At 34.5% G+C, this 22,603-nt stretch overlaps 2 protein-coding genes across 18 annotated transcripts in view; one reads left to right on the top strand and one right to left on the bottom strand.

Moving 5' to 3' along the window:
* Positions 1–5,319, top strand: part of VRK2 (VRK serine/threonine kinase 2) — a 98,740-nt gene extending 93,421 nt beyond the window's left edge. For 5 of the 7 annotated variants that reach the window (XM_027966806.3, XM_027966807.3, XM_060412155.1 and 2 more), the window contains exon 14: positions 4,943–5,319. In XM_027966806.3, coding sequence (XP_027822607.1) covers positions 4,943–5,287 — 345 coding nt within the window. In that variant the 3' untranslated portion in view covers positions 5,288–5,319. Of the gene's footprint in view, positions 1–3,614; positions 3,654–4,942 lie in introns of those variants that run through there. The other 2 variants (XM_060412156.1, XM_060412157.1) reach the window with 2 other exon arrangements.
* FANCL (FA complementation group L) overlaps positions 4,846–22,603 on the bottom strand; it is an 89,366-nt gene continuing 71,608 nt past the window's right edge. For 8 of the 11 annotated variants that reach the window (XM_060412167.1, XM_060412165.1, XM_060412158.1 and 5 more), the window contains 6 exons: positions 11,676–11,826; positions 8,738–8,821; positions 8,244–8,289; positions 8,085–8,166; positions 7,119–7,235; positions 4,846–5,817 (listed from right to left, as the gene is read on the bottom strand). In XM_060412167.1, the coding sequence (XP_060268150.1) occupies positions 5,695–5,817; positions 7,119–7,235; positions 8,085–8,166; positions 8,244–8,289; positions 8,738–8,821; positions 11,676–11,826 (603 nt within the window). In that variant the 3' untranslated portion in view covers positions 4,846–5,694. The remainder of the gene's footprint in view (positions 5,818–7,118; positions 7,236–8,084; positions 8,167–8,243; positions 8,290–8,737; positions 8,822–11,675; positions 11,827–22,603) is intronic. The other 3 variants (XM_004005932.5, XM_012171086.3, XM_060412163.1) reach the window with 1 other exon arrangement.

The following is a 22,603-nucleotide window of genomic DNA, read 5'->3' as shown; positions in this document are numbered from 1 at the left end:
TAGCATCATTTGTTTTCTGTTTTCTTTTTAAATTGATAATCTACTTCAAATGAACAGAAGTCCCCATTTATAAAATTTTATAGTTTTATAGTTCCCATTTATAAAATTAAAGACAAATATTACTCAGTGACAAAATTTAGAGGTTCTTGAATGCTCTTTTTCAACCCTTAATGGGCACTGGTATCACTTGAGTATGTAGTAGAGAGGGATATAAAAATACTGATGCCCACATTCCAAGAAAAGAAACGGATTTGTTTTAATTGGGGTGGTAATGCGATAGGTGTGTATAGATTTTATCACTCCTGAAAGTTCTTTGTTCCTTTTCTCAGTCAGTCCCCTTCCCTCAGGGACAACTTATATTCTGATTTTCATCACTAAATTTAGTTTTGTTTAAATGTGGGTCTCCTGCATTGCAGGCAGATTCTTTGCCACCTGAGCAACCAGGGAAGCCCCTCACATACATGTAGTCGTATGGTATGCCCTCTTTTCTAGCTTCTTTCACTCAGCATGGTTTCTTGAAATTTCTCCATATTATTGCACCCACCAGTAATTTGTTCTTTTTCGTGTTGAGTAATACTCCATTGTATAGTTACATCATAATTTGTATATACATTCTCCTATTAGTGGGCACCTGGGCTTCCCCTGACCCTTCTTGTTGTTGTTCAATTGCTAAGTAGTGTCAGACTCTGACTCCATGGACTGCAGCACCCGAGGCTCCTCTGTCCTTCACTATCTCCTGGAGTTCGATCAAATTCATGTAACTGAATCGGTGATGCTATCTAACCATCTCATCCTCTGTGGCCCCCTTCTCCTCCTGCCCTCTTCCTGATCTTTCCCAGTATCAGGGACTTTTCCAATGAGTCAGTTCTTCGCAGCAGGTGGCCAAAGTACTGGAGTTTCAGCTTCAGCATCAGTCCTTCCAGTGAACATTCAGGATTGATTTCTTTTAGGACTGACTGCTTTGATCTCCTTGCTGTCTAAGGGATTCTCAAGAGTCTTCTCCAGCACCATAGTTCAAAAGCATCAATTCTTTGGCACTCAACCTTCTTTATGGTCCAACTCTCACATTCATACATGACTGAGAAAACCATAACTTAACTATGTTAGCAAAGCGATGTCTCTGCTTTTTAATATGCTGTCTGAGTTTATCGTAGTTTTCCTTGCAAGGAGCAAGCATCTTAATTTCATGGCCACAGTCACTGTCTGCCGTTATGACACAAGTCCTTTTATGGATATATTCTGTTTGTCCTGAGAAGTGGAATTGCTGGGTAACAGGAGAGATGTATGTTCAACATTATAAAGAGCTAACAGATACTTGCCATTTTATACTCCCACCAATAATGTATGCAAATTCCAGCCATTCCACATCCTCCCTCCGCACTATTTGGTGTTTGTAAGTCTTTCTAGCCATTGTAGCATTGTGTGTATTAGTATCTCATAGTGATTCCAGTTATCATTTACCTGATAACTAATCATCGTGAGCACCTTTTCCTGTGCTGACTAGCCACTCATATATCTTCTTGTGTGAAGTGCCCTTTCAAGTGTTTTTATCTTTTATTTGAATAATTGTTTTTAAGATGTAGGAATTCTCTACATATTCCACGTCCCCTGTTCAATATCTATATTGCAGAAATGTTCTCCTTGTGTGCATCCTGCCTATTTATTTAGGCTTTTATGAACAGAAACTTTTTGTTTTTATTTGAAATTCAGTCTATCAATTTGCCTGCTTGAAGATCACAAAGTTATTTTGATATCTTTTAGAAGGTCTATAGTTTTAGCTTTCATATTTGGGTCTATGAGCCATCTCAAATCAATTGGGTATAGTGTGAGTGACATAGAGGTTGACGTTCATTTTTTCAATGTTGTAAGCCAGTTATCCCCACACCGTTTCTTTAATATTTATTTATTTGGCTGCACTGGGTCTTAGCTGTGGCATGTGGGATCATTTCCTGACCAGGGAGCAAACCCAGGCCTCCTGCTTTGGAAGCACAGGATCTTAGCCAGTGGGCCCACCAGGGAAGTCCCAGAGTAAATACTTAAAAAAAGATTTTTCTAATTTAATTTCTTTGGAGCCCTTTTCAGAAGTCAGCTGACTATATAAACATGGTTCTATTTCTAGACTCTCTTTTCGATCAGTTTGTTTATCCTTAGTTCTGAAATCAGGTAGTCCTTCAGCCCCTTTCTTTTCTTCAAAGATGCCATGGCCATTTTAGATCCATTAAAAATTTAAGAATCATCTTGTCAATTTCCACTAAACAGCAGAGTCGGATTTTAATTGGGACTACACTGAATCTAAAGATCAGTCTAAAGGGAACTGAAATCCCAACAACATTGAATTCTCCAATGCAAGAACTTGACACTTCTCTCCGTTTGTTTCTTTAAACAATATTTTTTAGTGTAGATAGCCTACACTGCTTCCGTTAAAATGATGTCTCAGTATTTCGGTTTTTAATCCTATTCTAAATGTCATTTTTCAAAAACTTCATATTCCAGTTATTTGTTGCTGGTATATAGAAATGAAATTGTAATGCCCTTGTGTCTTGAGATCTTCCTGCGACTCACTTCATTAGTTCTAGTAGTTCTTTTGTATCCTTAGGATTTTTTACATAATCAGCCATGTTTTCTGAAACTTTTCTTCCTAATGTACATGTCTTTCATTTCTTTCATGTCTTATTGCACCTGCTGGGACCTCTAATACTATATTGACTATTCAGTGTAGTGATGAGTGGGCATCCGTTTTATATTCCTCATTTTAGGAGGAAAGCATTCATTCTTTCACTATTAAGTATGATGTTAGCTGTAGATTTTTCCTAAATGCCCTGTATATCAGGCTCAGGAAATTTCATTGTATTTATAGTTTACTGAAGAATAAATTTTAGTCATGAATGGGTATTGTTTTTTGGGATGTATTCAGATCATATAATTTTTCATCTTTACTAGTATAATAAACTCCACTTAGTTACGATGTGTTGTCATACTGAATTCAATTTGCTGTTTTTCCATCATAGATTTTTATATTTCCATTGATGAGAGACAGTGGTAACTTTTTGTTTCAGTATCCTTGTGTGATTTTGTTTTCCAGTCACTGTGCAAGTTACATTAGAGGGAAGTATCTATTTTCAGAAAATGTTTCAATAAGATTTGTCTTTCATGAATGAGAGTTTAGCAAGAACACTATCTAAGTCTATAGTTTTGTTGTAAAATTTTAAATTATGAATTTACTCTCTGTCACATGATTATTAGATTTTCTTTTTCTTCTTATGTCAGTTTTGGTAACTGATCTGTCAAGGAATTTGTCCATTTCATTTAACTTGTCAAATCTGTCAGCACTGTGTAGTTCATAATATTCTTTTATACTTTTAACATCTTCAGTATCCTGGTAATGATAACTGAATTCATGTTGCTTTATAGTGACATGGTCCCCCCAGTCCCAAACCCTGGAAAGCATTGGTCTGTTTTGCATCACTGTAATGTTGTCATTTTGAGTATGTCAGTATAAACCAAATTATACATTTATGTAACTTCAGATTGGTTTTGTTTCTTTCCCCATAATGTCTGTGAGATCCATCCAAATTTTGCATCTATTGATAGCTCATTCTTTTTTTTATTGCTAGGTGGTATTCTGAGGTATGGATATAGTATTGAAGAACAAGTGAGTTTCTTCCAGTTTTTTTGCCTTTTGCCATTTATGTCTAGTAGTTCTCAGTTAATTACTAAAAGCAATGTTTTCTAGTAAGGAGGATGTGAGATGCTGCCTATTTGCTATCCCTTGCTTAATGCAAAGCAGTGGTGGTCAGTAGGGCTGTGTACCAATAAAACTTAACTCATAAACAGGCAGTCAGTGAGCCACTTATCCAGTCCTACCATAGACTGTCTTTCCCAATCAGAGCTCTCAGGAAGACAGCTGAGGGTTAAATCCTTCTATGAGTGCTTTCCCATTTGACATCATCCGTTGTTGCTTAAGGAGAGACAAGGTATATAGGTCACACAGGAGAGGACTGTCTTGAAATTTCAATAGTCAGCTTCTATTTTTACCTAGATGAGGACTAACTAGATCATTCATTTCTACATGTAAGTTAAGTTGTATGTAAATACAGTTTAAGTTAGCTTACCTGTGGCTCTTATCCTTTAGAAATATTATTTGATGGTATATTTCTTTGTGAAAGAAATGCTTTATTGGCCTACTGGAGTAACTATTAAATTAACTCATTTTGCCTTTTTAGTGAATCAAACTGACAAAGCTTTAGGAAACTTTCATTCGTGTGACTTTCTTAGTTCTCAGGCAGCAGTTTGTAGTTATCTCAGTAATTTCTTAATGGAAAAGCTGAAGAGCCTTCAAGACATCTCTTTGGGCATGGTAAAACTAACTTGTATAGACTGATTCCTTTTTGCATAGGAGGTTAGAGTGAGCATCTTTTCTCAGGTCAATTTCTGAACAAATAGATTTTTACCAGCTGTCTTCTTGAGGTCTGTTATGGGAAGATACTGGTGCTTGGGCAGGAAGCTACAGTGGACAGGCCACTGGCTGATACCATGCTATGTGGGTGCACAGTCCACAGGTACCATCGTGCCCCATTGCTTCTAGCATCTTTAATTACTGACCAAAAAAGCCTTCTAATGATGACTGTTCAGATTAAGCCTGTTTTTTTTTCTTGCCAAAAAAATCATTATTTTCATATGCTATCCTATCCTTAGATTATAAATTATTTAAGAAATAGCCTACTTCTTTGTTTAAAAGATCCAGTCGAATTAACCAGATTGATTGTTTGATGCTTTATAAATACTTAAAATCCAGAACCTAAAAATAACTTCTCAGGAAAAATAATAAAGCACATAAAAACCTGATCTTATGTAACACATTTTATTTAGCATTCTTAAAGAGTACACTAAAATACTTGGATAACTCAAACCTAACACATAATAAATATGTATTTTCTCATAGGAAAGCACAAGAAGAAGACAAAAATATTGTGAGTCTCAAGAATTTCAAAATGATGTAAAAAGTTCTCCACATGAATCCAGCTGTATACAATTCCCAAATTCATTTTATGAACCCCATCAAGATTTTACCGATCCAGATATGTTCAACAAGTCAAGCTCTCCATCTTGGTACACAAACACTTCTACAAATGGTATGGAGGTCACAGAATTAGACAGTTCTACAGGATTCTGGTTTACAATGTCCCAGTTTACATTTAGCGAAGAGATAAAAGTAGATATATATTATTATGCCTTCACCATTATTTTTCTTTTGATATTAGTATGTCTTGCTTTATATTTTCTCTGAAGTTATCAAATAAAATCCTTTTGATAATTTAAGTTTCTAGCTCTTCACAGGAATGCTGCATTCTTATTTCAGGCTTTTCTCCCAGACATTTTCAAGGTAATTGGCTTATAGAAAGAGAGGAATGCTTTATATTAGAAATGGTATAATGAATAGGTAAGAATAAATAAGAAAATGCTTAAGATTCAGATCATCTAGGAAAACTAGAAAAGGGGTTAACCTATTTTTGATCTAAAGAGAGATTTAAATTAAAATATTAATAGAGGCAAATTTATCTTACAAGTTTTTTTAAAATAAATTGACAAATGTTTCTAAAAGTTTTATATATACTGATATACTATCAAATTGTATACTATATGTACTATATATATAAATCTTCTATACTACATAAATAAATCTTCTAAAACACATTACTGGAAGCTAGGTACAGTTTTATGAAATGTGACAAATAAATTGCTTACCTTACTACAATACGGACATTCACCAAACATGATGTTAAAACTCTGTCTACTAGTCAGTAGTCCTCTCAACCACTGAAAATTGTGAACAGAGAAGAAATGTCAGCATGATTACAGGTACTCCAAATATCATTTCATTCTTTTTGAGTACATTATATTTTTATGTCAGAAGATTTGCCTTCTTAATTTTCTTTTGCAAGAGTAAAGAGAAACATTTTCTGAGCCAATACTAAACTACTAAAATGCTGAAAAACAAGGGGAAACCAGGATGGATTTTAAGGTCTGTACCACTGATTTATAATCAAATTACAGGCCCCTTTAAGGATCTGATAAAATGCATGTACCTTCTCTACCCTAGCACAGCTGTACCCCAAAATAGTGTGTTCAAATCCATGGAGTTCACAGACCTAACCTAAATCCATGAATCACAAATTAAGAACTCCTGCTATAAAAGATACCATAGGCTCTTAAAATTTAGGTATTAATTCTGATCTTAATCACCAGTAGTGGGGTTAATTCTCAACCCATTAATTACAAGCAGGAGGCAACCCATTTTTAAAAATTAAATGAATTTTCATTATTACAAAAGAAAGCATATGTTCCCTTAAGAGTATCTCTATAATTAGACCTCATATTTTATGATTTTATATAAGGTGAATTGACATCCCTACCTAAATTCTCCGCTGTTAAACTGCAGATAGCATCAGCCACTAAACTAATCACAAAAATCATGAGGTGATTTTAAGGAAGTCTTTGAACAGTGAAAGCACTATACAATGACAGGTTGTTTTTGTAGACAGATGCACACATAGTTAATTATATGTCTGCTGTGCCCTAAGATAAATGCTAGAGAGCAAGTGACTGCAGACAGGAATGAACGCAGACTTAACATATAATAAATAGTAAGGAAAGTGTCACTGACTAGGTGTTGTGAGATATTCGGATCACAAAATGCACTCTTGATATCAAAAGTAGGATTATTACATTTATTCTATAGCCTGAAAAGTAACAGGTACTCTGTAGTACTAGCTCCATTTCACTTTATTGCCACCATTAGTCCTACTTGGTTGAGTCTACTTTATGGTTACATGAAGTATTTACACAAAGATTCCAATGTTCCATCAGAATCTTTAATTTGCTATACATCAGTGAAAAATCCATGAATATAGTCTAGATACATGTCCCCCCTTCTTGGATACTTTAGAACATTTCTAAGTTCATCAGTAATCATGAAAAAATGAAACAGGGCATTTGGAATGAATGGTAAAGGAGCTAATGGCAAAAAAGGTGATCACTATTGACTAAACAGATTTTATTTTAGATTTCACATGTGTATTTCCTACGCTGTTAAGTCTTGCTGATATTTTTATTTTTACCTCATATAAGCATATGTAATGGAAAGATTGGCCACACTGTGAATTATCACACACTTGATCAGGAATGGCACCATCAAGTTGATAGGCATAACAAATCCCACAATCCATAGAAAAATCCTTCAAAAGAAAAGAAATATTTGGGGATGGGTGGGAGGAAAAAAGAATACACAAGGTGAAGTAAAGAATGAATATGGTGTTAGATAATGTTAAATTTTTATAACATTTTTATAAAGGTAATTATATTGCTATGTTATAGAAAATACAGTCACATCACTGTTTAACACCTTAGAAAAGCTATTTGCAAGAGAAGGCTTCCTTTTTCATCCAGTAAATAATATACACAGATATACTAAAAAACAGGTTCTGCTTCTGGCTCACTAGATGTTTGGGCTTAAGTAATTTTTCTAGTTTGTACATCAATATAATGCCATGATAGAATGCAAAAACAGGAATTGACATCAGTTTGTGATTATACTAAACTTCAAAAGTCTGTAACTAAAGGAAAAAGACAAAAACATCCCACCAATTTAGTAGTCCACGTTCGTCATAAATCAGTTCTATTATTTTTGCAGTGTAGTAGTATCTATTCAGTTTTAAAAAACTATACTGCTATCTTTCACAAAGACTTCTTTCAAACTAATTAGAACTTTATTTCAGTAAGCCATAAGTAGACAGTATAGAAAATCCAAACATCTCATTAGCTATGCTGGAACTTTCCCCCGATTTTTAATAATAAAGATGTCATTAATCACTTCACTGCTTGAAGACCATGAAAAAAGTACACTTATAACAACAATCAAAGGTTAATAAGTTCTTTGATGCAACTGTTGCTTGCAGTTCAGAAGTCTGTTGTAATATTCTTCCAGTTCCTTCCCTCTCAGCCTCATTTTTCTCTGGTGCCTAAAAGAACATTTAAGTTTCATTATGCAATACCATTTGGAATATCAAAGCACTGATAAAACTTACAGATTTTTCCAGGATAGCACGAGCTGGAAAGTCAATTTCTAAAACATTTTTCAAATTTTGTAACAGACTGTTTTCTGGATCCCTGAAAGTATGAAAAAAAATTGTTATTAAATTTGTTTAATCATAGAAAAAAGTAAATTGTATTGCAAAGATACTTACCACAAATGTATGTTTCTGCTCAGCCTAATTCCCAGAGGTTTTACCACTTCAGATATTTTTTTAAAAAGAAAAAAAAAAGTCAATTTAGGGCTTGCTGCTTTCATTTTTAAAGTCACATTTGGCACAGAATTTGTCTCTATTGAGCTATATAACTGATAACACTATATTATATATTTAGGTATACAGCATAATGATTTGGTATCTGTATTTTGCAAAATGATGATCACAAGTTTAATTAACATCTACCATCATACAGTTACAAAATTTGAAATATACATAGTATTTGTTAATTACAGGATTTCATTTCCTAACTATCTGATTAGAAAATCTAAATCACATATATATATAAAGAAACACAGAAATAGAGTTCACGATGAGACATTTTCATTTAAGATACTTACCACTGGTATATTAATACATTAGAATATTTAATTACAGTAGTGGACAAGGATTTTATGATTCTGTTAAAAACATTCAAACCTGAGATCTCATACCATGGTCAGCTCCAAGAAAACAGCACTCAGGAAGCATAGTGGGATGCCTGGGGTCTACCTCTATATTTATTGAAATGTTATTCCCTAGAATAAAAGAATATTAAAGCTTTTAGAAGTAGAATGGTTCATAAAAAAAATATAAAGGAGTAATTTGGGTACTTAGTTCATTGTATATCCAAGGAAAGATTGTTTTATATGGTTTTTTACAAAAGTAAATACATTACTAATTCATAATTTAAAAGAAGTGAAGTAATTTTAAAACTTTGATCATGACTAAAGATTTGGGATCCTAAGTTTCAAAACACAGTGCCAATTCATAAGCTGTGTGTGTGCACCCAGTTGCTCAGTTCTGTCTGACTTTTTGTGACCCTCCCTGGAAGACCCTGCCGGGTTCCTCTGTCCATGGGATTTTCCAGGCAAGAACAGTGGGGTGGTTGCCATTTCCTCCTCCAGGGGATCTTTCCAACCCAGGGATTGAACCCACATCTCCTGCATTGGCAGGCGGATTCTTTACCACTGAGCCACCTGAATTCTGGTCAGAATTCCATTAAAGTTTGAATTACAATTTTCTATGGAGTGATAAAGATCTCTAATATAAAAAATTACAAGTTACAAACTGAAAAATACTCTAAATGACTTCTATAACTTTCTTGAAAAGAAGAACATAAAAGACTAAAAATACAATAAATGGTAAAAATAAATGTTTAAGAGTTGAATTTTATACAAACATTGTTTCTCCATGTGAAGATTTCCTGTGTAGGGTAACAAAGGGTTCAATTCATATTAAATGTTTGGAAACTGTTCATTTAATATCAAAAACAACTAACAGTTCATGAAATCTAAGAAGTAAGCAATTTCTACTTGATACTACATTCTTTGATAAATTTTGACTATACTATATAGAGTACAAATTTCAGAAATTTTATTGCTTTTATCGAAGGTACATATAGTGTAATTGTTTTGGAGAAGGCAACCGCACCCCACTCTAGCACTCTTGCCTGGAAAATCCCATGAACAGAGGAGCCTGGTGGGCCACAGTCCATGGGGTCACTAAGAGTCGGACACGCCTGAGCGACTTCACTTTCACTTTTCACTTTCACGGACTGGAGAAGGAGATGGCAACCCACTCCAATGTTCTTGCCTGGAGAATCCCAGGGACGGGGGAGCCTCGTGGGCTTCCGTCTATGGGGTCGCACAGAGTCGGACACAACTGAAGCGACTTAGCAGCAGCAGCAGCATAGTGTAATTGTTTAAGGTTAATTTGGATTTCATTTTTATGGTAAAAATGTCTTGATAAATTCTATACACTATAGCATAATCCTTTGGCTAAGGGTGGCAACAATATAAATATAATTATTACAGATCTGGCAAAAAGAAATAAGTAAAATAAAAAATGAGTACAGTAATTCAGTAAGAAAAACAAAATTACAAAGGTAACTTATAATCTCACTGTTTGATGCATGTTTTACCACGAACACAAATTTCACATTAGCCTTTAGCAATATCTGCTAATGGCTGCAGAAACTTTCACCTAACAACAATGGTCATACTATCAAATCTTTTGATTAATTTGCTGAAAACTTGGTCCTAGAAAGGCAAATCAACGTCTGAAGAGAAAAAAAAAAAGGAGCTAAAACATAAATATATAAAGAAAGTGAATAAAACCAAGGTTGTTTATGCTGAATCATGAGAAATAAAGTAAAAAGTGTATTTAACCATAACCTGGAGAAATAATTATATAATGGGGCCATCAATACTATACTTCTTTGGAGACAATATTTTCATTTTAATATATACTTGTTCACAAATATACTGTAACTTGGTTAACTATTCCAAGTTAAATACTGCTAAGACTTTCTCAAACTCAGTAAGTAACAGTACTATTTGTAGAACTGCTGCACTTCTCTCACTTCTCGTAGTAATGTGTCCCTTTCCCCAGCTAGATAATCTGCTATGCCTAGGTAGAAACTATGCAAACTGCTCAGTAATTTGGATATGATTCACATCAAAATATCCTTCATAAAACTATAGTTTATTTAGTGTGATCTCAAATATAGTTTTAAAACTTCTAAAAGCTTGAAAGGTTGAACTTTAAAACTGATTTCATGTATTGCTTGCTCATAATGATAATATATAAAACAGTAATTTCATAGTAAATAGAATATGGTAATATTGCCAGGATGATATTTATGGTTATTCCTTCTCTTATTAATTAAAAAAGCCTGGTAGGCTACAGTCCATGGGGTCGTGAAGAGTCGGACACGACTGAGCGACCTCACTTTCACTTTTCATTTTCATGCATTGGAGAAGGAAATGGCAACCCACTCCAGTGTTCTTGCCTGAAGAATCCCAGGGATGGCAGAGCCTAGTGCGCTGTCGTCTATGGGGTCGCACAGAGTCGGACACGACTGAAGCGACTTAGCAGCAGCAGCAGCAGTATAATACTTAATATATATTCAATTATTATTTTGTAAAGCTTTCCTTTTACTCTTCAATGGCATGCATGCCACTTCAGGTTCTTTTATCCTCCTCTATATTCCTGTTAGAAAGTATTCCCAGACTTGTTCATACTAATCTTGTCTAGTTTCACAAATGAAGACTTCATTATTTCTAACAGCTTTTTCCCAAGTAATGGAAGTTTCAAAAAAAATCTACTCCACAATTTCCATGCTAATTAAAAGCTAATTAAGCACTATCTGAATGCTACATCCATGTATTAGATCATCACCTTTTATAATGAAACACCTCAGTAGTTGTCATTTCTACTTAAAATATTTACATTTAAATATGTACTAATAAATCATAGTTCATCCCTCATACAAAAAAGTCTCATCTAAAATCCAATGTCATCTTAGATTCCTTTTCCAAAGTAATACAAAATACACTCAGACATCTTTAAAAAAAGAAAAAACACTTCCTTAATCCTCTTTCACCCTACCTAATACAATTCTGCGTGCTGTAGCACTCCGTGTAGGTTTTTCTGGCTCAAGTACCCAAGTCTTCTCATCAATTTCATCCATAACATCCCAGAATGTCTTCAGTGATTCCAGTGCTGCCAAAAACTGACTATAAATGCTGATTAAGGAGCTCTGTGAATAGACAAGTGAAAGCTGAATAAGTTGTATGACTATCAATAGCAGATAATCTTCCGCTTACAACTCAGTTTACAAGTTTTAAGCTCTGTTTCATTTCAGCTAAAACTAGGCTCTGGTAAACAATAGTTAACTCTCCCTGCTTTGTATCTCTTCACCACTATTAGTATTAACAGAATTCTTTGACTGTCACTGAACTGTGCACTTACCAAGTAAACTTTTTTAAAACCATATTTATTTTTATTATGAATAATTTTGTTCTATATGTATGGAAAAGTAATTATTAATACAAAGTATATTTAAACTATTAATGTATATAATATACATTCAGCAGTCTACACAATTTTTAATATGAAAAATTTTACCCAGTTATCAAGCACTGTATTTACAGTGCTATTTGTAATCTGATTACATTACTTTTATACACTATTAATAAGTAACTTTGCAGACTTAATTAGACATAGATTATGAGAAGGCTTTCCTCATTTTTAAAGAATACAAACAGAAATTACAAGATTTCTTTTGATGTTAAATTTTAGCCAGTCTCTGAATTCAGTATTTCAGGCATTAATCCATCATGGGAATTAAATACATTTTCACTACATGACAAGAATTAAAGCTGTCAGACTTTAAAAATCAATTCATAATTACCTGATTCAAAGTCAAGAGTTTCTCATAAAATAATGTATGATTAAAAAGATACAACTGTTTACTAAATATTTTATATAAAAAGCAATCAAAACTAAAACCATTAAAAAAGAATTAGGTATTTTATTGTTTCAAATAAGAAAAAATGAAGTCACCAAAAATACTGCAAATGTACTCATCCAAAATAACTGATATAAGCCAATAATTTAAGAATATGATACACCCTGAGTAAGGTGAAAAGAAATAACTCACTTCTTTAAAAATGTATTTTATACTTATATACTTAAGGAAAATCCATTTCATCTCACTTCAGCAGGGTTTTACATGTAGATGGATTTCATAGCTCAGATTCACAAAGGTAGTTTCAACTCTTCTAACCTTCTATACACAGAAAAAAAGAGTAGGAACTAGAACTTAATGTCCAAAAATAACCTTTTAGGAATTTGAGAGTAGGATGTCTGTTCTCTTCTAGTATACCATACTTATCTACAAGTTTAGATGCCAGAATCCAGAAATCAGAAAACCAGACTCCCAAGTGTTTTTTGTTTTTTTTTAACTATGAGATGTCCTTTATTTCCTCTTTCACTGAATACACCATCATTCTTTATATACCCAACTAAGAAACCAGTTTTGACCCTTGTAGATTTCCGGTCTTATAACCTAATAAGTTCAAAAGCTAACATGAGACCTAAGTCCATATTTAACATTTCTTGGTAATTATCTTAGTATTATATACTATCAAAATAATCCATTATTCTTATTTCGATATCTAGATTTGCCATCCTTGACTTCATCTGCCTTTCTGCAGGGTACCCTATTTAAAATAAATCCCCGAACGTATCAGTCTCTCTCTTAAAACCATGTAAGTCAACATTCTAACTGGATTTTTTTCCCCTCTAGTTATATTTCCCTAAAACCCACCATTTACATTGCAGTTGATTTTTGTATTCTACAAACCTGATACTATGATTTCCTGGTTTACAATACACAGTTTAAGTGCAGTTCTTCTCAAAGTGATGTTTTTGTCCTTGTGATACTACCATGGAATAAAGCAACACAAATTCTAAGAACTGTTCAAGAAATATTTGTTTAAATTGAACTAAACTATTTGACATTAAAATATAACCACTGATGACTTTCATCATTCTATTGATTAGGATTACCATTATTTACAGGTAGCTTGCAAATTATATTTTATGTTATCAGTGATTAAAACCACAGTTCTTTATCATGACTTACAGTTAATATTGTTCAATATGCATACAAAGATATGTTTATATATAATAAAATGAAATATTTTCTGTGGGTATATTTACTACTCCAAGCTTCAATAACCACATTCTCTATGATCATTCACAAACTTGTTTAACGCAGATAGAGAATCCAAAACTACTTAGCCATTTCTATATTGATGATATCTATATGGCTGTCTAACTCACACACCATACTGAGATGGTTATCATCTTCCCAAAGAAGAATTCCCTTCCTGTTTTATTTTTGTTTTTTCTTAGTGAAGCGACTACTACTTGTCCTACTGCCTAAGCCAGGAATTTAAGCATAGTTTTAAGCAGATAACCTTCTAACTGAATTTTCTTCCTTTAGACATAGCCCTCCTACTGTAATGGACTTTTGTACTCTGTAAATCTAATACTTTAATTTCTTTGCTTACAATAAAAGTCATTAATCATTAGATGCAAATACAATAAACCATTTGCTAGACAGTATGTTGGGATTTTTAATAGTTTACTGAGGTATACTTGTCATACAAAGAACTACACATCTTCAGTGTGTGCAAGTTGATGACTTTGGGCATATGCATATATCCATTAATACCATCACCACAATCAAGGTGATAGATACAGCCAACACTTTCCAAAGTTTCCTTATGTCCTTTTGGGGTTTTCTTAACAAAGAACATGAGATCTACCCTCAACAAATTGTAAAATGCAACTACTTGCATTGTAAACTATCTTGTACACATGGTCCCTGACCTAGAGAAATTCACAACCTATCAAATCAGAAAGATCTGCACCTCATTAGACAAAGGATTAATTAACACCCTTAATATAAAAGGTTACTTACTGAAAATCAACTTTCAAAATTTATACATACATATTAAAGAAAAGGGGATAACGTTTCCCAGAGAAAAATTTCACATAATCATTTAAAAAATACTTCACCTCGTAAGTTTAGACATTATTTCTAAGTGCAAAGTTTCAGGTATGATGAAGTAAAGTGCAGTTTCAGAGATGAGCAAAGCCTCAGATTTAAGAGGATGGTACAAAAAACAAGGTATACTGGATTGGGGGGTGGGAGTGGGTTTGTTTTCCCAACGTAGTTTTTCTTTCAGTAACTAGGTAGCTCAATTCCATGGTATGGCTTCTTTCTTACACCCCTCCCGTTACAAGTCACTGCTTTATTACAGAACGCCACTGAAGATGTGAGAATTCTTAAAGTCCTATGGGACCATGGTATATGCTCTTAATCCATTCTAGAATAATGGCTTTGTAATGATTCAACACCAATGATTTTGATTCAAAGCTTCATTTGTCGCTAAGTAGTATAGTTTTTAAAACAACCCTTTTAATGACAATTTTCATTTTCTTTGTACTTGTCCAGACTTCCCACAATAATATATATTATTTGTATAATCACAAAAGAGCACAGATAGAAACAGAAATAAAAGGTCTGTCTGCTGTCCTTTCATTTCATGATGTGTATAGTGAAAAATATACTAAATTTAATGAAACTAATATTTCAACCATGCATCAGGACTATGTTAGGATCTCCAATACAAAGATAAAAGAACCCAGTTCACAAAGATATCACCACTCTAATGGTAGGGTAACAAAGTAACTGATCAAGACATACTCAGCCTCTTGAAGCCTTAATATTACATCTATAAATGTGAGTGTGCCATAGAATCAAAAGCATAGATAACTTCTAAGGTGACTTTCAGACCTAAAGTCAAGAATTCAAATATAACTTTGAAAATTCATAAAGTAGATGATTCTGTCCACTCAAAAGTACAAATATTTTCTTTCAATATGCCAGTTACTATAAATACTCCCATTTTTTTCCAAATTATGTTTATAAACATTTTCTCATTCACATCATAAATAATTTATGATTCACTATAGAACAAACATTTCCTCTTTAATTAAAAGAACTATTATACCAGGATGAAAATATTTGGATTACATTTTCTATCCTTGCATATTTAAGGAAGAGAAGTAAAAAAATGCATTATACAATTGCTATTATTTTCTAAAATATAGGGACAAGATTTCAGTCTTCTAAAACTTTTGAGTTTTGAAATAATTTATAAAATCATAAATTTCTAGCAGAAATATAAAAGTAATAAATATCATGAACATCCAAAAATCACATGTGGAACATTGCAACTGATTAGTTTCATTAATTAAAGGAAAATGTCAATCATTTTTGCACATACACATGATTAAAAGAAATAGAGGGAAAAAGCTATAGGCGGAAGACAAGAGAAATTAGCAAAATAAACAATTAAAACAAACAGAAATGGCTTTGTGTTCCAAAAGCAATAAATTGTTACAGAGAAGAAAAGTACCCTGGTAACCAAGATTACGATGTAGAAGCTTCTCACATAAGCCGTGCTATGGTGGGGAGAGGATGTGATGCTAAACAACCTCTTGTTCTTAAACCATTTTTCAAATTAAAATAGAAGTCCTGAGAAAGTTAAAAAATATCAAACAAGATGAGAAGAGCACATTCTATATCCTCTACCTACTCCAAAGATTTGTAGCACACCATTTCAATGGCATACCAACCATATTATTTTATCCATGTATTTTTCATTCTATTTTTATGTGGGGTAGGGCAGTGACAGGCAAAAAAGGACACAGACTAACCACCAGACATTGGAAAACTACATCTGTAACATTCCATGCACTGGGAGCTCAAGAGCTAGATTTAACAGGGAAGAGAGTCTGAAATGGAGACCAGTCGTCTTGTGTGAAAAGCAACGGTCAGAATATTAAAAAGAATGTATTAATCTCAAAGAAAAAAGACATCTTGACATGATTTGAAAAGAGCAGGCATAAAGATATTAAGAGATCAGTTTCACACTGGGTTCACCTAAGGCATTTAACGAAATCCTCTGCACTGAAATCAGGATACCTGGACCATTGTGTATACAGGCATCTCAATGAGAAGAAATGTATGTGAGATCCCTGTGTTGATGCACTAAACATTTCTGAATAAACACAATTCTGAACAGTTTATTGGGTATGACAGATTTGGCATTTAAACCTTTAGATCATGAACCATTCTGGGCAAATGTCACCAAATTATGGCCTTACCAAAACAATGAAAAGGCATATTTTATCTCCTGACTAGTTATTTATATTACTGAAATGGTCAATTTTGGAAATGCTTGCCAAGTTTTATCACAGGGAAGTGTGATTAACCAAGTGCCCCAACAATTAAGCAGAGGAAGGTAAAGTTGGTTATTGTTTTATGTTTAGTAAATAAACAAACCATCAGAAAACTAGATTACATCGGAAATCCTAAAGGATAGCATCTTTTCTCATGACATACAACCAACAAATAAGGAAGGAGATGAAAACGTTATATTCAGTGAAAGGAATTGGTGCTCTGGTTTCCACTGGCACCACTCACTAATGAGTGATTTATATGCTAAAGTCTAAACTCTTCAAAACATGCTAGTCCTGATTACTGAAAGGTTAATGATCTCTTTTTTATGTTTGACAAAGAAACTGGCCAACAAATATAAGCTAAGAAGTTAGTGGCTGTGACCCATTATTATATAGAAGGTGTATAGAATTTTTCAAATAGTGGTGACAAGTCAAAGGAAGCTGATAACAAGTGTAAAGAAAAAGTTCTGTAGGGGTAAGGACATCATTTGAGAGATTAGTATACTCTTTGAATTAAAATAAATTGAGTTTTTAAAAGAATTGTCAAGTTATGTTGTTTAGAAGGTCACATAGAGCTGCAAAGGTTTTGTTCAATTTTGAAGAACAAATCAAACATGCAAAAGGCAAACATCAGGATTTTTGCAGGAAGGTCAATTTGTGGGCTGTAAGTTTAACTGGTATATTTGGACCACTGTCCTACATCATCTTTATTTGTAGCTATAACATTAAGTGATACATGCAATGGTAATTTTAACTTGGAAATCTCCCCCAAAAAGCAAAGCCTGAGGCAAGGGCTGGCAGTACAGATAGGTTACTCGAAGTAATCTTAGGGACTGAGGGAGTAGGGACTGGAAAGAGTACAAGAGAAGAGAGAAAACTAAAGTAAGGAAGTACTTTCAAGATGGTCACTGTGGTCAACGGTGGCTCTGTGAGAAGTTATGGAGAAAGTTCCTCAGAACTGCCACCCAAGAAACAATTCAGGAGCATTTATTCACTGGCTTCCATTCCTGACTGGTCGTGTTGCTCTAAGTGGGGTTACAAATTCTCTCACATTGCAGATCTGCATACATACATACGCCTCGTGGCTCACACAAGCATCACTGGTCCCCACATTAGAAGAGCTCTGGGCAAACAGCATTGGTAGAGCTGAGGTGAGGTGCTTTGTCAAGATACACAATCATGAAATGAACTGAACCAATGAGGCTGAGTAAAAAGTGGATGCAAAGGAAGTGAAGTAGGGAGCAAGGATTACCTAAGTCTTAGCCATGTGCCAAAAAGGGAAGTGACATTCTCCAAGAGTTAAATATGCCTATTTTGAATAAACTTATCCTCTTAAAACTGATTTATATAAAGCTTTAATAGTAATAAAAGGGATTATTTGAAATAACATGTATGTGTGTGTGTGTGTGTGTGTAAATTCTGCCTATTTAGGGCTCCTGCCTTACTACTGAGCTTTCAGAGCTCTTTGTATATTCTGAGCATATGTGCATTGTCTATATATCTTGCAGATATTTTCTCCTAGTCTATAGCTTGTCTTTTTGCTCTCTCAACAGTATTTTTCAAGAAGGGAAAAAAAAAAAAAAAAAAAACTGTACATCTCCTATGTGATCTAGCCATTCTAACTCCAGGTATTTTCTGAAAGGAAAGCATATATTCATATAATGAGATTCATATAATGTTCATAGTACCTTATTCATAACAGCCACATCTTGGAAATAACCCACAGGTCCATCACAGGTAAACAAACAATATGTGATTACATTCATACAAAGAAGTACCACTCAGCATAAAAAGAATGAATTATCAGTACATACTATGACACTGATAATCTCTAATTATGCTGATGAAAGAAACCTAACATAGAAAAGTACATAGAGTTATATAAAACTCTAGAGAGGAGAGCAGTAGTTGCCTGGGGATCAGGAGGAGGGACAAAAGGGACAAAAGGGAGAGATTTAAAAGGGGAAGGGGAAACTTGGTTGCTGTGGAAATGTTTATTATCTTGACTGTGGGGTTGACTTCACCCATGTAAACATTTCTCAATGATCACCCGATCATACACTTTAAATACATTCAGATTACTGTATATCAATTATACCTCAAAAAAACTATATAAATGGAGAAGGAAATGGCAATCCATGCCAGTATTCTTGCCAGGAAAATCTCATGGATGGAGGAGCCTGATGGACCCAGTCCATAGGGTCTCAAAGAGTTGGACATGACTATGTTACTCAGCACGCACACACCAGGCTGTTCTGATTTTTGGACAGTAATGGCTCTATATAGCAATCCCTTCTTTGCAACAGATTTGTAGTGTATTTCTCAACATTTAGGAGCTAAACAATTTACAAAATAGCCAAATTTCTAACACCAAGGACAAAGGCAGAAGAGTCACTGTTCATTAACCCACCATTTGGAGAATAAAGTTTTATCACTTGTATATGTATATATTGAACAAGGAAGGAGAAGGGATATATATGGGAACTAAGATGTTAGCTATTCCCCCATAACTGTTATTAAATTATGTTAAACTAGGAAAGCACTTAAGCAGAAAAGTGTGAACACTGCCAATCTCAAAATGTAACGCTTATTATCTTTAAAAGCATTTTGTTACTTTTATAATACCTGAAGTGATATAATAATGTCAGTCACTTAACCAGATCTTAGAGTATAATATCTTCATCTTAAGTACTATTATTTCCAGTATTTTAATAATTTTCTCACAGTCCCGGAATGTGATCTTTTGTGCTCTGATGACACTTAAATTAATAGCATAATTTTCTGGTACTTGCAACAGTTGCTTTCCATTCTGATTTTTTTATACTTTCCTATAATACATGCAGATAAATCCTCTAATAATCATTTTTATCTTTATCTCTGAGGGATTCAAAAAGCTTCAACAGAATAAGGAAATATCAAGAGATTAAACTTTTAGAGAAATTTAATTTTAATATTAATTGCAATATTCCCAATAAGATATCTTTAAAGAGATGATAAATCTCTTAAATATCAGTTCATTTGCTCTTATTTGCAAGCTTCATTGATGTTCTCAACTCCTTCTGTAGGTATAACTAAATCTATTTAATCAAATACTGTTCTCTGGCATACAATCCATAAGGCATACATCAACTCTTCTTATAGTTTACTTTTACTATAACTGACTGCTGATGATTTAAAATATTTGCTACTATTCTTAAGACATGTGGAGAGTATATATGCCCAAAATCAAATGAAACATACTCACTCCATGTGTAGCCATTACAGAAGGTAGCAACTCTGCTTATAAAAAAGATAAGGGAGACAGGGAAAGAGAAGCAAATAAATTCTGTCAGGTGTATGTTGAAAATGTATGGGCACTTCCAATGTGGTCCAAAGCTATCCTATATTGTAGACCATCAAAAAAAAAAAAAAAAGTAAAGCTAATTAAATGAGGATTCTGGGTAGATTACAAAGTAGAAAGCAAAGTAGGAATCCGTCTTCCCACCTAGACAACAAATGCACTGAAAGAAACTATTCTGGAACTCTTAAGTCCATTGAAGGCTTGCAACTCTGGTCAATATCAGCTCAGCTTCGGAGGGGCTACCCATCACCCTGCTCCCTGACAGGCAGCTCTGCACACACTACATGAGCGCCTTGCACACAGTTTATATGAGTCAGGGTAAGAGAACACGATGTGTCCTTCAAATACCACATGCCTATGATCTGATGACTGACTGCCGCTTCTCATCTCAGAGGAAAAGACAAAGAAGCAGTTGGATATCGCTGTTGCACTTCCTTCAGCTGTTCTTCCTTCACTTCCTCCAATCTCCTGCAAAAGTGACTTGCAGAACTAGGAGCCACTGCCCCTTCCTTCCTCTTCATTTTTCTTTTTCCTCTTCTGAGTGTCAGGTATTAAAGACTATAACATTCAAAAGCAACCTAACTGGGATGAGAGAAATAGGTAAGGAAAATTAAGACCCATAAATTTCCAGTTACAAAATAAATGAGTCATGGGGGTGAAATGTACAATGTGGGGAATATAGTCAATATTATTGTAGTATCTTTGTATGTTGACAGATGGCAAACTAGATTTACAATGGTGTTGCTCTTGAAATGTGTAGAAATACTGAATCACTGTATATTGTGCACTAGAAATTAAAGTGTTGTAGGTCAATTATACTTCAAACAACAAACTCAGAAAAAGAGATCATATTTGTGGTCACTGGACTGGAAGAAACACAAGCTGGAATCAAGATTGCCAGGAGAACTATCAATAACCTTAGATATGCAGATGACACCACCCTTATGGCAGAAAGTGAAGAGGAACTAAAAAGCCTCTTGATGAAAGTGAAAGAGGAGAGTGAAAAAGTTGGCTTAAAGCTCAACATTCAGAAAACGAAGATCATGGCATCCGGTCCCATCACTCCATGGGAAATAGATGGAGAAACAGTGGAAACAGTGTCAGACTTTATTTTTGAGGGCTCCAAAATCACTGCAGATGGTGATTGCAGCCATGAAATTAAAAGACTCTTACTCCTTGGAAGAAAAGTTATGACCAACCTAGATAACATATTCAAAAGCAGAGACATTACTTTGCCGACTAAGGTCCGTCTAGTCAAGTCTATGGTTTTTCCTGTGGTCATGTACGAATGTGAGAGTTGAACTGTGAAGAAGGCTGAGCACCGAAGAATTGATGCTTTTGAACTGTGGTGTTGAAGAAGACTCTTGAGAGTTCCTTGGACTGCAAGGAGATCCAACCAATCCATTCTGAAGGAGATCAGCCCTGGGATTTCTGTGGAAGGAATGATGCTAAAGCTGAAGCTCCAGTACTTTGGCCACCTCATGCGAAGATTTGACTCATTGGAAAAGACTCTGATGCTGGGAGGGATTGGGGGCAGGAGGAGAAGGGGACGACAGAGGATGAGATGGCTGGATGACATCACTGACTCGATGGACTTGAGTCTGAGTGAACTCCGGGAGTTGGTGATGGACAGGGAGGCCTGGCGTGTTGCGATTCATGGGGGTCGAAAAGTCAGACACGACTGAGCAGCTGAACTGAACAGAGTGGGGGGTGGGCGGGGTGGAGGGTAGAAGAATCAGATGAAGGTGGTCAAAAGGTACAAACTTTCAGTTTCAGTTATAGTAAATATCAGAGATGTAATATACATGCTTGATATAATTAACACTTGTATATGAAACTTGTTAAAAGTAAATCCTAAAAGTTCTCATCACAAGAAAAAATAATTTTTGCCTCTTTTTTAATCTATATGAGGTGGACAGGAACTAAACTTATTCTGCTGTTCATTTCATGATGCATATATGTCAAATCAATATGCTGTACAGCTCACACTTGCCCTGTGCAATATGTCAACTGTATTGCAACACAACTGAAAGAAAGAAAAGGCAACTCTCATTACAGGAAAATTTAGGAAGTCACTCTGCATGCCCAGGGAAAGGTACAGGCTCGAAAAAGACCAAAAAGACCCTAAGTTTATACCTCAGTTTAATCCTGGACAAGAAGATGGCCAACAATCAAGAACACACACGCACACACACACACACACACACACACACACACACAAATTGGAAACAGGAGAGAATTTGATCTTTCCTCCTTGGGGATAGGGGACAATCCAATTTCTATAGTTACCACGTTATATGATTTAAATTTCCAGTTTTCAAGAACAACAAAACCACAGGGCATCAAAAACAAAGTGTAGCCCTGACTCAAAGGA

The sequence above is a fragment of the Ovis aries genome, chromosome 3 (genome assembly GCF_016772045.2).
Source record: "Ovis aries strain OAR_USU_Benz2616 breed Rambouillet chromosome 3, ARS-UI_Ramb_v3.0, whole genome shotgun sequence".
Lineage (NCBI taxonomy): Eukaryota > Metazoa > Chordata > Mammalia > Artiodactyla > Bovidae > Ovis > Ovis aries.
This window is presented reverse-complemented; position numbering and strand designations above follow the sequence as displayed.